This window comes from Vicugna pacos, chromosome 23, assembly GCF_048564905.1.
Source record: "Vicugna pacos chromosome 23, VicPac4, whole genome shotgun sequence".
NCBI lineage: Eukaryota > Metazoa > Chordata > Mammalia > Artiodactyla > Camelidae > Vicugna > Vicugna pacos.
Window position 1 is genome coordinate 18548347 of NC_133009.1, and position 15239 is coordinate 18563585.

Below are 15239 nucleotides of genomic sequence, written 5' to 3' on the forward strand. Positions count from 1 at the left end.
AACTACTCTGTTAAGGCTACCAATAACTTGCTAAATATTCATTCAACAAATATTTATTGAGCAACGAATAAAACAGACAAAATACTGCTCTCATAGAGCTTACCTTCTAATGGGAATGAGAGAGAAAATAAACATAGCATGTAAATTAGTAGCATAAGTAAGTATAAGTAAAATAATAGTGTATTAGTAGTGCTTAGCGCAATTATCTCCTGATTCCTTTGTTAACAAAAGAATAAAATAAAATTAAATTAAATTAAAATAAAATATAATAAAAATCAAACAAAACTTGAACGATGAAAGCTTGCTCCAGTAAAGCCATGTAGAACACTGCTCAATTCTCCTTTCCTTTATCGAACAAAATAATGGATAATCTATAAATAATCTCTGTCTAGTAAGGAATTAGATTTAAATTCCAAAGTTACTACTTAGGTTGAAGTAAATACTCAAGTTAATTAGAATGAGGGCAGCCACAGGAAGACTCAAGCATATCCTGCTGGTAACTATCAGTCTTTTCTTTGCAGCTACCCAGGTTTTTGCCACTGCAAAGGAAAATGGCATCTATGAATTATACAATTTTTGAGCTGAAAAAACTTTAGAGATACCAGATGCCCTCTAGGAAGCTTTCCTTGACCTCCTTGAGGAAATTTAAGCGTTTCTTTCTGTTTATCCTAAAATTCCATAAAAAGTAGGAATGATGTTATTTATTTTTGTAGTCCCAGAAACCCTCTCAGGTCTGGCACAAGAGTTTGACTAGACTTTTCACTAATAAAAGTACTGCTTTAGAAAGATCAGTCTGCTAACAATAAAACAAAGATTCAAAGTCTAAGGCTTGTTACTGTTATAAAATTACTTGTATTATAAATAAATACACTACTCTCAACTAAAAAGGGAGCATACCTATTCATCTTCAATTAAGTATTAAGAACCTACCATTCACAAGGTTATAGTAAAGGACACAAAAATGTAGAAGACTGACAAGGTCCCTACCATCATAGAAAATACATTCTGGGGGAAAAACCGTAATAAAAAAGAAGATAGACAGTAATAATTAATTGCAGTAAGTTCCATGATGGAAATTTACAGGGCACTCTGACAAGAGTGTCTACTGCTTTTACTGGATTCTCAAAGGGTTAAGACTACTTTATATAGGATGCACTGCAAAGGAAAGACAAGACTTTAAGTAGATATTGCAGGAATATAGTAGGTAATGAGATTAGAAGTTCAATTCAATCCAATTAACATTTAATGAATGTTACAATGCCTAGTGTACTATGGTCCCAGCATGAATAAAATCCAATCTTAGTCACTGAAGAGCTTGATTCCAATAAGAGAGAGACATGTGATGTAAACACTACAGGATAATTAAATTATTTAAGGCAAAAGGTCTTTGACAGTCTTACACAGTGACAGATGTAGGAGCCCATACCTGTTAGAACAGAAATTGGCCTTAACATGCTTATTCTGATATATTCTCCCCTGTTTCCTAATTTCCATTATACCAGTCTTTTCATCTGAGTAACTCCAATTCATTCGTCAGATCTCCATTCAAATGTTACTTATTCCAAGAGTCTGACCCCCAACCCCACACAATAGGACAGAATCCTCCCATAGAACCCTTTATTATCCCTATCACATAAACAGTTCATTTTAGCACCTGAAGTAAAGGACCATGACTTACAAAAAATTTTTTTATTGAGATACAATTCACATACCATAAAAACTATCATTGTAAAGTGTACAGTCTGGGGTTTTAGTATATTCACAAGCTTGTATAACCATCACCACTAATTTCAGTACTTTTTATCACCCTAAAAGGAAATTCTGAACCCATCAGCAGTCATTAGCAGTCACTCCCTCTTCCTTCTTCCCCTTAGCCCTCACACTGCTTTCTGTCTCTATGCATTTGTCTAGTCTGGACATTTCATATAAATCGAATCATATAACACGTGTCCTTTTGCGTCTGACTTTTTTCACTTAGCGTAAGGTTTTTAACCTTACTCCCTGTTGTAGCATGCATACTTCATTACTTTTGTGGTTAAATAACATTCAATTTTATGGATTATTCCATATTTTGTTTACCCACGCAACAGTTATTAGACATCAGGGTTATTTTTACTTTGGAGCTATTATGAATAATGCTGCTATGAACATTCACATACAAGTTTTGTATAAACATATGATTGCAATTCTCTTCAGTATATACCTAGGTACAAAACTGCTGGGTCATACAGTAATACCGTTTAAGTCTTCAAGGCACTGGCAAATCATTTTCCAAAGCAACATTTTACAATCCCATCAGTAGTGTATGAGGATTCCAATGTCTTCATATCCTCACCAACACTTTTTATTTTCCATCTTTTTGATTAGAACCACCCTAATGGGTGTGAAGTGGTACCTCACATGATTTTGATTTGCATATGTCTGCTGGCTAATCATGATGAGCATCTTCTCATGTATTATTGGTCATTTGTGTATCTTCTTTAGGAAAATGTCAGTTCAGACCCTTTGCCCATTTTTAATTTTGGCTTTCTATTGTTGAGTTGTAAAAATTCTTGATATAATTTGGATACTAGACCTTTATCAGATATACGACTTGCAAATATTTCCCCCCATTCTGTGGGTCATCATTTCACTTTCCTAACAGTGTCCTTTGACATACAAGTTTTTAATTCTGATGAGGTCCAATTTACAAGGTCATCAAGATTTACCCGTTTTCTTCTAAGAGATTTATATTTTTAGGTCTTATGTTTAGTTCTTTAACCTATTTTTTGAGTTATTTTTTGTACACAGTGTGAGGTAGGGGTGCAAATTCATTCTTCAGCATATGGAAATCCAGCTGTCCCAGCATCATTTGTTGAAGACTACTCTTCCCTAATGAATAGTCTTGCTACCCTTGTCGAAAATTCATCAGACTTGTGATAAGTTTATTTCTGGATTCTCAGTTATCTTCCATTGATCTATGTGCCTATCCTTCATGTCTCTTTTTGACTGCATCGACCTAGCAAGGAACCTGAAGTAGGGAAGCAGTTGATAAAGATTTGGTAGTTGAATAAGTACCCTTGTCAACAATAAAATGATTAAAGTGTGATCTGGGCAATATCTTATGGAGCATTATCCCCGCCCAGTATTTAAAAAGCAAGAAACTGAGACCTAAGAGAGGTTAACTGACTAGTTCAAAGGCAGAGAACAAATTACTTAGAGGCAGAAGTAGGACCAGAATTCAGCTTTCCTAACTTCTGGTGCAGAGCTCTTTCCATAATATCATGCGGCTTCTCATCTAAACTGAATGGCTTTACCATCTGCTGATGTGCCTGTGAGAATCAGCATGTATATAAGAGACAACGATAAGCATGTACCTGGCTACTTAATCATAGGAGAACCCTTCATTAGTATAACTCATCAAAAAGCCTTACAATCAAAATGGGCCTGAAATACCCCTCAGTGTAATTACCTCCAGACTGACTGTCCTCTAACTTCATCTTCAGCTCAAAAACGTAGCTAGTCACACTTTCAGTTCTTAGATTATTCTAAATAGAAGAAAACAATTTGTGTGACAGTGAAAATGATAAGTCAGGTGTCAAGTTCCATTACCCTACTCTCTTCACCATTTTCCACTACCATTGTGATGCTTCAGTCACTACTAAATGTTGTAAAGAATGTAGAAATACAGCAATGATCATAAATTTGACTTTCCTTTACCATCCAGAAATTAGTCTGCCTGTTTCCAAAAACCAGATAAATTTAAGAGCTGAGAACAGAAAAATAAAGGGAAAGAAGTAACTACAAGAGAAATCTTCTAAAAGATATATTGGGGGTGGGGGGGAATGTACGGTTTAGAAGAAAAGAGATGACACTAAGTGTTCAAGCTTAATAGTACATTTATGTGTACAGGCGAGGGAAACGCTGTCTGTCCAAATGTTGTATATGCAATATGTATAAGCAGACCATGAATTTTTTTTAGTCAAAATATATTCAGCCTTCAGTGTAAACTACAACCTCTTCTCAGAATCCTTCCAAGTCACCCAAGCACAGTTAACTCTTCCTTTTACAGCATGCCCATTCTTCCTTCTACACACCTCCATCACTGTAATAATTAGTGTATTCCAAAAGTTACTTCACATGTTCATCTCCTTTCTAAACGATCATCTCACTGAAGGCAGAAACCATTTCAGTGCTGTGTTCAGTGAAGAATCTAGCATAGCCCCGCCACACAGTAAGCACTTAACAATTCTGTGTTGAATGAACATTTTCAAACTGTTTGTAAGGCTGAATACATCTGTTTAAAAGTGTCAATAACAAAAAATTTATTCATTCTTGTCATGATTAAGGCCCAAACATTACAGTACACATAAATGCTTCACATGTATACAGTTGGCATATATACTTCCTTACTTTAAGAACAAACTTCAGAGTTGGCCAATTTGCTAAAAAAAAAAAAAAAAAAAACACCTAACTCAGTATGGTTAGAGCTGAATGTTATAGTTGTTGGCTACCTCTGCTAACAAGGCAATTCTATACTCCTAGCCAAAAACACAGTAAAAAGTTCAAAGACCAATCAACCACAAGCAGCATGATCTAGTGTGGTGACTTACAAAGGAGCTGGGGAATCATCTTTACAGAAGCATGTAAAAGAATTTTTGAGGGCAAGATATCATGTTCACCAGAAAGAATTATAGATTAAACAAAAGAATAAAATGACATCAAATACCTGTCTAGTGGTAAACGCAAAATCTCTGGAGTCTGAAAGTCTTGATTTTAAGATGTGCCTCAACTGTGACCTCTTCAGGAAGGTCACGTCATCTCTCTGTGCTTCTTTCAGTTCCTCTTTTGCAAAGTGTAAATAAGAATGCCTATCGCAGAAGTTCCCCGTGAGGATGAAATGATGCTGTACAGATAAAGGGAACAGATACTCAGACACTGGTGAGTGAAGGCCTGTAACAGTGTTCATTCCCTTCCTACTCAGCAACAGGCTGTGACTTAAGAAGCAGAGTCAAAAAATTCTTTTCTCTAAAAATATTTCTCCCAACAGATGTCAATGTTCAAGTTTCACCATAAGGAAATTCTGTTTGTATTTTCAAAAGCCTCAATTAAATGTAAAATAATCCACCATTTAATGTGTCTATTCATCTTTCAAAGACAACCTGTCAAGGCCAAAAGTACTGGGGCTCTCTTCTGATAGTGACAAAACAGGGAAAGGTCCATGGAGGGTAATTACCAAATGAGGAGGTTAAAGGAATAAGAAAAAAAGCAGTGAACGAGTCCTAGAGATGAACTTTTTCTTCTATGTAATATTATTTACAATCAATCTCATCTAAGTACATACCAATACATTCATAGAAAAATTCATAAATTCATCAGTAAATCAGTACTCCAATTTAAGGTTATTTTTCCATTGAGAAATATAAAGATCCACAGACTTTTCTCTTTTTTGTATGTCCACTTTTACAGGCTCTACTCCTTTCTTGACTTCAATTTATAGTCTTTTTTCCTTTTTTACATCATTGCTACACTGATTTTACTGTGCAAAAGTAAGTTTTTAGTTTATATAATATATACTATAATACTGTTAATATTGGGCACAGAACATTTTTCTTCTGAATGAAAATGATGTCACTTGATGATTATCCTATGTTAATATAAATTAGAGACCATCTCCCTGAAAGTTTTCTCATTTTCTTTCAAGTTTCATTTCTGTGGTTCCAGAAGCGTATCTGTTTATCACAATCAAAAATGGTATTTATTAAGAAATGAAATTTCTATTATTAAAACAAAAAAGAAAAGCCCCAAACCGCAATTTAATAATGTATCTTTGTCCACCATTACCAAAGAAAGATGTACTCCAGTATAAACTATTTGCTCTATGTTTCCTCAAACTGTCAACTGTGTGTTGAATCAGTGCGAATTTTGATAAATCATAGTACATATGGCATGATAGCTATGCCATATAAATTATTAATTAAACTTACATAAAGACATTCAAAACCATTACACTGTCTTTACAGCCCTCACCAAGACAATGTAATGTGCAAACTTATACCTCAAATTTTGTTCCTATTACTAAGGAGCAACCACTACCACTTTTTTTTTCCAATTCCAGCCCAAATGCTTAGTCACTCACCCGCCCGCCATCTTATGAATCCTGTGCTTCCTCTCCGCCTGTGGATTCCACCAAAGGGGACTCTATAAAGTAAATGTGGAGACAATTATTGCCAAAAGTGAAAGAATTAGAGATTCTTAATAGTTCTAGAAAGGCTAATAAGTCCTTGATTCATTAACTGAGAGAGGGGAAAGTAATCCATAAGCTAGAGGATAGGAAAAGATCATACTTCAATTTTAAAATGTCAAAATATATCTAAGATTCAAAATGTTTGAAACAGAACTTTTCAAAATCCAGGAAAAAAATTTAGTATTATTTGTAGATAAAGATCTAAATGATACTTCTGTTTTCCTGAGCTCACGGAAAAACTCATTCTATCAATGAACTCAGGGAAAAGAAAATAAAGATTTGAATAAAAACATATGCATTTGAAAGGTCATATATATAAAAAGAATACTAAAAGTTCTCTTTTCTTCTACTCTTAGAATATGTATGCTACATCTATAAACCTGACATTTGCATCCATCTTCTCTTTTGATAAGCAGTTCTTAATCAGAATGCCTGCAATCCTGTTCTTCTTCCTACATTTCCCTTCCTAATCAATAGAATTATCACATATTCTCCAATTCACTTCTAATTTTCCTCCATTATCTCATATGCAAGTCAAAAGAATGATAATGGTATGATAATAGGTTAAATAAACACATCACTTTTTAAGTTAGAGGCACACTGCTAAATGCTTTCTATAAATTATAAATTCTCATAACAACTGTATGAGACAGTGCTATGGACTGAATGTTTGTGCCACTCCTTTTCCCAAATTCATATGTTAAAGCCCTAACCCCCAATGTGATAGGGTCTTCGGGAAGTAATTAGATCTAGATCAAGTCACAAGGATGGGGGCCCTCATGATGGGATTAGTGCCCTTATAAAAAAGAGACACCAGAGGAGACAATGAGAAGCAAGCCAGGAAGAGTCCTCATGAGAATCCAAAAATACTGGCATCATGCTCTCAGATCTCACAGCTTCCAGAACTGTGACAAATAACTTTGTCATTTAAGCTGCCCAGTGTATATTTTGTTATGGCACTCAAAGCTGACTAATTTCTCACTTTACAAATGAGAAGATTATGGCTTAAATAGGCTAAATAACTTTTCTACAAAGGACCCAGGCTACAGTAGCAGAACCATGATTTAAACCTGGCTTTTAGCTAAGACTGTTCTACTAACATCTCTACAACACTGAGTTCCTAATCCATGTCACCAATACACTAAGTGCAAGAGATCAAAGTAACACTGCCCTTAAAAAGCTCATACATATAATCTTACATTAAACATATGGACTGACAAAGTATGAATTACTCAAAGTTTGGTACCCAAGAAATGTTACTGAAATAAACAGGAAAAACACCAAACAATAATACAATATGGTAAGTGTTACATGAGTAGGTCAAATAAAGTAACAAGAGGATTTCCAGAAGGAAACAATTAATTCCTGGGGTAAAACAACTACTATGAGTTAGGCAGAATATGAAAAAAAATTATAAATAAATGAAAATTCAGTTGGAGCAGGGTATAATTAATTACATTTGGATTACTGCTTATCAGAAGTCACATACAAGTTGTCTCTTCAAAGATGAACAGAATCTCACTGTTGCAATGAGAGTTAATTCTAGGTTGGATGAACTATAGGGACAAAAATATGGAATTGAAAATGTGTCTGGCTGTTCCTTTTTTGATCCCATATTCTACACTACAGTTTATAGTATGAAACATCTTAACAGATGCCTGCCTCTCATCTCTTCCTTTTTCAAACCACTCTACAGAAAGCATAAAAGTAATCACCCTAAAACACAGATCAGATTGATTCCCTATTCAAAAGCATTCAACAGTCCTACTCTACATACAAGATACTATTTAGATTCCTTAGACTAGCATGTTCCGCCTCTCACAATCTGTCCCTGTTTCTCCTTTCCTTCTCGATTCACCTTGAGTCATGATTCCTCAACACTGAAGCTACACTGGTTATTTACTGCTCCTAAACAGGTCCTGTTAAAATGCCTCCATCTGGACTGTGGCCCATCTTTTAAGACCCACGTAGAATTTCCTTTACAAGTATAACCTTGCCTATCATCTCACTTATTACTCTGTCTTATATTAGTACAATCCTGCATGTATGTCTCCGTTAAAGACTACAAGCCATTTGAAAGATGGCCTCTATCCTAAAGGCAGAGATATTTAAAGAAAAAAAATGAAAGCAAATCTTTGTGTGTCTATGTCTAGGTACAACACAGGAGCTGATCATTAAAATGCAACATGGTAAGAGCAATACTAGACAAATACACCGAGTATTATGAGAATCACCTAACTCATCCTCAGAGGTGCAGAATGGCTTCCCAGAGATGATAAACTGATTCTTAAAAGATGAATATGAAGAAAACACAAGTAAAACATACACCAGGTATGAAACAGTGCCACGTGTGAGAAGAATTACAGGAAATTCAATGTTGCTAACATGTAAAATATGGACCCAGAAGTGACAAAGTACAAAGCTATAGAGACAAAAGGCTTTATACAATGTATTGAGGAACATTTCATGCTGTGAGTCAGTGGTTCAGAACTAGTAGAAAGTCTAAATTCATAGTGTGCCACAACTAGGTATAAGTTATACTAGAAGTCATTTAAAATTTTTAATGAAACAGATAGTATTCTCACATGTCAAAAGTCAAGGTAAAAAGGTATTCAGTAAAGTCTCATCACACCTCTGTCATCTGCCCAATTCATACCCTGCTTCCTGGGGCAAAGTGTTAGTTTCTTATTTTTCACTAGAGTTCCTTTATGCCAATAGAGCAAACAATCCTATATAATCTATTTATTCTCCAAAAGCATTGTATAATATGTTCTGCACCTTACCTTTCCTTTTCAATTGCAGTTGATTTTTCCATATAAATACTATTTTTCCTATTCCTTTTCAACTGCATAATATTCCACTGTACTGTCGTATCATTATTTACTTAACCTATCCACTATTAACAGACATTTGGACTTACTTTCCACTGTATTACAATATGTTGTTTTGGCTGACATATATGAAGAAAATCTAGCCATACGCAAACATGAGTAGAAAAAGGGAGAAAAATGGTAATAAACTTTTCAGGTTATTGTGAATAATCTCTAAATCTTTCGCTATTACTTACAATACTTGTATTTAAAAAAAAAAAAACTCTGTACTTACACCATTACAAAATGTGAAAATATACACTGAGGGATACAATCCCTGAAGTGGGAATATAAATTTACAATTTTGATATATATTATCAAATTGTCCCCAGAGGGATGGAACCAGTATAGACTCTCTACCAGCAATGACTGAGCAGTGACAGCACCTGGTTCCCTGGAGGAAGGGAAGAATCCTAGGGAACTCAACCCTTTAAAATCCTAATCAAGGAAGAAGAATCCAGAAGAATCATGAGATAAACAGTCAAAGAGGTCAAGAAAAAAATAGGAATTACGAGGTTCTGGAGGACAAACAAGAAAAGATGACTGCTCTCTAGTGTTGAATATGTAACAGAGAGATCAAATAATTAATGAACTAAACTATAAAACTTAAGTAATTAAAACAGTATGGTAAGGTACACAAAACAGAACAAATCAGGATAGCATAAAAAATACAGCACTGAATAAAGGCAATTAAGAGTAAAACAATTAAGAATAAAAGAAAGATAACAGCTATGCCCTATGAAAAGGAACCAGAGCTTCCTGAGGAAATGGCTGATTCTAGAGCTGGGAAACTGTATGATGAGCCTGGAATATCTTATTGTGTCACGATGTCAGAAAGTCTTCACAAATTGATGGGAACATGTTGAAAAGAATATAGAGTTAGCCTGATGGGCCTTTGTGAGACAAATCTAGGGCAATTTGAGCATTTAACAATTCATAATGATAGTAAAAGATTATAATCCATTGAATAATAAAACTATTCATGAGGGAGAAATAAATTTCTTCTTTATGGTAAAAAGCCAATTAAAATCACAAAGGAACAACAAAATTAGAAAATCACCATGAATCATTCATAGCTGATTCAAACAAGAACCGAAACTGAAGGCTGACACTAATAGGCCAAATAAAGTTTGAGGAGTAACCAGATTACACAGTCACAAAGTATCAAACCATAAGATTCCTATTAATCACAAAGGGAAGAATAATAATCTTATAACTGAAAAGAAACTTGGTAGACACCACTACAACCTGTGATCAAAGTTAACATCACCAGCATTGAGACAAATCAACACTGTGTGCTTCCTGATGAAAGGAAACTCAAGAGGCATGACTACTGAGGCCTCAGCTGCATGACCAGACGTGTCGCAAGACTCCTGCATGATGATCCAAGATGTTTTTGGAGAGGGAAGGCTGTAAAGGTTATTATTGTCAATGTATCTGGATATCTGGATAATACTATTGCGTCAATATTAATTTCTTGACTTTGGTAACTACTCGATTTTCACAATTATGTAAGAGAATGTCCTAGTTTTAGGAAACACATTTAAGTATGTAACAGTAAAAAGGGTATCACATCTTGAATTTTCTCAAGTGATTCAGAAAAAAACTACATATTTGAATATAAATATCTTTAAATATATTTTAAATATTTCTGCATATTTAAAATACCACATAGAGAGGGGGGAAGATGGACAAAGCACTGAGACAGGAAATGAAGGGGAGGCAGAGGGAAAAACGCAACCGTTGAAAATGTTCACATTTGAGGAATGAGCATATGGATTTTGGATTTCTTTGTATATTCTCCTCTGTCAAATGCCTGTTCATATTCTTTGTCCATTTTTCTATGGGATAATTTATCTTTTTCTTAATGATTTATGGAAAGATACCAATAAAAATGTTAATCCTTATTTCTTCCCAATGTATGATGCCTTTTATCATAGAAAAGATTTGATTTTGTAAAGAGTTCCTAATAACGGTGATGTTTGGGTGACAGGGTTATGGATGCTTTATTTTCTTAAGGTTTTTAAAATTTATCTGTATTTCACAAATCTTTACTGAGCACCTATTACTTTTTTTTAACGAATAAAGGGTTATATTTTTATATTCATTAAAGTAACCAAATTCTAACAGGACTTTTCATAAAACCTGGAAAATTGATTCTAAAAATCAAATGGATTTACTTAACAATTTCTCTCTTAACTGACGGAGACAAGAACTAAGCCAATCATGAAGAAGAGCAAAAAGAGCTTGAGACCTGCCTTTGAGAGATTAGCACTTGTACAGTGGTATTGGCATAGGAATTAAAAAACAGGCTAAAGGTGAATACAGAGAGCCCAGAAACAAATCTATGTATAAAAAGAACAATATCATGGATTAATCAATAAATAGCATTGAGACAATTATTATACTTTTGGGAGAATAAGATTAGACCCCCTACCTGACACCACACACAAACACAACATCATCAAGCTGGATGTAAAAAGACCTAAATATGAAAGAACTTTCAGGTATTTTATTTTAAAATGTAAGACCTTACGGTAGGTAGGCTCTAAGACAGCCTTCAGTGATCCTCACATTCTGGGTATTCCAGCCCCATTAATAGCTTCCTTCCACAATGAATGGGCTGAGTGATAGTCTGTGACTTCAAAGACTAGCTCATTAAGACATTAGTTTCCACTGTAGTCTCCTGGTTCACTCATTCAGGGAAAGCCAGCCTCCAAATTATAACGACACCCAAGTACCCCTCATGTAGGACCATATGAGGAGGAACTGAAGCCTCCTGCCAGCAGCCAACACCAACTCACCAGCCATTTGAGTAGGCTATCTTTAAAAGTCCTGCAGCCCTAGTTAAACCTTCAGATGATTGCAGCCCTGACTGACATCTTGACTGCAACGACAATAAGAGACCGAGACCAGAACTACCCAGCCATGCTGCTCCCAGAAACAGAGAGAAATAATAAACGTTTATTGTTTGTTTTAAGCAAATAGATTTTAGTGGTAATTTGTTTGCAACAACAGATAAATAATAAAGAGACTACTGTTATAACTTCAATGTAGAGAAGGAAATTCTTAAATATGGTATCAGAAGCAAAGTTACAGTTTTAGACTGACAAATATCTGTATTGAAAATCAAAGGTTTGGTACAACAAACAGTTGTACACATACAAGTTAAAGGACAAGCCACAAACTGAAAAAACGTATTTGCAATTCAAATAACAAATAATTAGTATCAATACCTGAAGAATTCCTACAAATCAAGAAGAAAAGGACAAATCACCTAATACAAAAAGGGGGGTGGGGCAAGGGGTAGAAAATTTAATTTACAAAAGCAATTAAGTAGCAATAAACATATAAAAAGAACTAGAAACCCCACTAGTAATCAGAGAAATGCACATTTAAAACACCAAACACCACTTCTCACATGTCAGAACGACAAAAATTACATCTGACAAGATGACAAGTCTCACAAACAGCTGGTGGAAGTAAACTGGTAACAACCACTTTAGAAAATATTATACCGAATCTGGTAAAGGTGAAGGCTGGGCATACCCTATGACCTAGTATTTTCCTACTTGCAATAACATATACTAGAAAAAATTTTCACATACACACAGGGACATGGGGCGTGTACAAAAACATTTGTTGAAGCACTCTTTATGATATGGAAGAAACTGGCAACTACTTCAGAGACAGTATTTTTTAAAATGTGATTTATACATGCAAAATGCACAGTAGTAAAAATGAAGAAATCAGAATTCCATGTATCAGTATAAATACCTCTTATAAAAACATGTAACATTTTAAAAAAGGTTGCAGAAGATATGTGCAATATGGTATCATTTAAATACAAAGTTTAAAAACATACGAGTTCTATGGTTTATATACGCATGTATACAAAAGAAAAAGTTTAATATATAACTCTCAAACATGGAGCTCATAATCACAAAGATGGAGGCAATCAATAAAAATATAAACAAACAAAAAGTCAGGTATTGGTAAATGCTTTGAAAATAAGATAGATGATGTGGTAGGGATGAGGGAGGAAAAAAGGATATGTTGGGTGGTCAAAGACTCTGGGAGAAGCACACTTGTCCTGAGAAATAAGTAATGAAAAATTCTTAAGAAAGCTAAGCAAGGGGTAGAAGAGCCACATGAATAAGGCTTGACATGAGGCCAATCCGTCTAAGGAACAAAAAGATGAGTATGTCTGGACTGCAGTGAATGAGGGGGTGAGTATGAGATGAGGTTACAAGAAGCAGACAAGAGGAAATCCCAAGTAAATCTGGTTTTAACGGAGCCTGAAGTTTTATACAATTGGGGGAAGAGAACACAAAACAATGAAAACAAAATTTGGCCTTATAATGAGTATTTCTTCAGAAGGAGAAAGGAAACTACATCAAATTACAATTTTTAAAAAGTTGTCAAGCACATCAAAAAATCCTAAATAACAACATAGTATTTTTAATAATTAACTCCCTGGCACACTTTCATGATCATTTTTCCTACATATCTTGGCTGTGTTGTCCTTGATTGCCTCTTCATGTGACAATGACTTTGCAATATCATTTTCTATAAAGAGATCAGAGAGAATAACCCTGTCTTCCATCTGGAATAGAGAGTAAAAATTTGTTTTTTATAACTGACTCTTTAGAAAGATCCCTTCAACTTCACAACTGATTATTGGTGATGCCATGTAAATATTTCAAATTTGAATGTGTGAAAACCTCTTTTAAATTTCTTTCATATATGAGCTTTAAGAGTAGAAGAAATCTTCAACAAACTTACAAATGGTCAATCTTGGTTTCTCCTCTATTACACCCACATTCTCCCAGTCCTGGCTGGGTGCAACAGGTAAGTTCATATCACCATTCAGCTTCTGGCCCTGTACTTTCGTGAGAATGCCAGCTGGGAGATATTCTTCAACTGGCTCAGCAGGCAATAATTAAACTATGAAGTCACTTCAAATCACATAAATGTATTGTACACATCTCTCCTTAGGATTTCAAGATTGCCTGTGTCTACTCCAACATAACCTGAAATGACAGAAATTGTGACAGGGTAGAAGTCAAAGTGTAAAACTATAGTGACCTTAACTAAGTTAGGTCCAGCCTAGGAAACAGCCTGCTCAAGCAAGAGACCTTGGGCTTTAATCAGCTTCATGGTAATTTTACCTCTGTCCAGATCATTGTGAGCCCTGAAAATTAGTGATAGCAGTTTGGAATTTTTTTTCTTCTGTAAGAGGTAAGAAACTGGTGGAGAGTTTTAATCAAGGGATCTTGTTTTAACAAGAATACACTAAGAAATGTACTGACCTAAGGCTATCCTGTAACCCTGCTTAAATAGGGGTATTTAAGCACAAAGTAAACCAAAATTATGCTTTCATCTTCTGAAAATTTCTGTTTCCTCTTTCTCCCTATCTCTGGATTTAAAATGCCAGAACATACAAATCCAGTCATCCCATTATTTCCCCCACAATGACCTTTACTTGAAAAGTAATAATTTCACAACTTACAAGCTTATAATTAAAGAGCATAAAAGCTATGTTAACATAATAATAATAAAAAAAAAAGCAAACTATTCAGTTACTGAGGGTCCTTCTATAGCTATTCTAGGAACAGAGGTTCTTTCCCAGCTGTGAAGCCCCAGCCCTGACAGCCTGGCCTCTCCATCAGTCAGTTCAGGGAGACCTCCTTTCTCCTTAAATTAGCAAAATTTAAGCAGTAACTTAGTCTTTACAAAAGATAACTCTGAATCTAACAGGTTAAGTAGGCAATAAGCAAATAATAGTAAACGAGTCAATCATGAACCCTGAAGGTATGAAAACCACTGGGGGTGGAGATGGCAAAAATGATTAAAAGCTGTTGAACCAGAAACGCTGGAGGATGACGGCATTCCTCAGTCCTTGCAACTCACACACTGGTCTCCTGTTCTGCCCTTCTATTCATGCCCTGGAGAGCAGTGTCACGAGAAGAGCACAGCAGCTTCTCATCAAAGTACCCCTGCTACTAAGATGCTGAAGAAACAGAAGCTGCAAAGAATAGGAAATTAAGGAAGGCAGAAATGCGGGAGTGGGGGTCCACATGAGAATGGATTTGAGAACACAGTGTAATAACGCACACAGGACAGCATATTACAGATAGAAT

At 35.1% G+C, this 15239-nt stretch overlaps 1 protein-coding gene across 12 annotated transcripts in view; it reads right to left on the reverse strand.

Moving 5' to 3' along the window:
* AKT3 (AKT serine/threonine kinase 3) overlaps positions 1-15239 on the reverse strand; it is a 209477-nt gene that overhangs the window by 163145 nt on the left and 31093 nt on the right. For 2 of the 12 annotated variants that reach the window (XM_031690071.2, XM_072948592.1), the window contains exon 2: positions 6119-6180. The exons of 7 other annotated variants lie outside the window; for them this stretch is intronic. In XM_031690071.2, coding sequence (XP_031545931.1) covers positions 6119-6180 — 62 coding nt within the window. Of the gene's footprint in view, positions 1-3451; positions 3528-4708; positions 4886-6118; positions 6181-13881; positions 13898-15239 lie in introns of those variants that run through there. 3 more of the 12 variants (XM_072948591.1, XM_072948590.1, XM_031690072.2) reach the window with 3 other exon arrangements.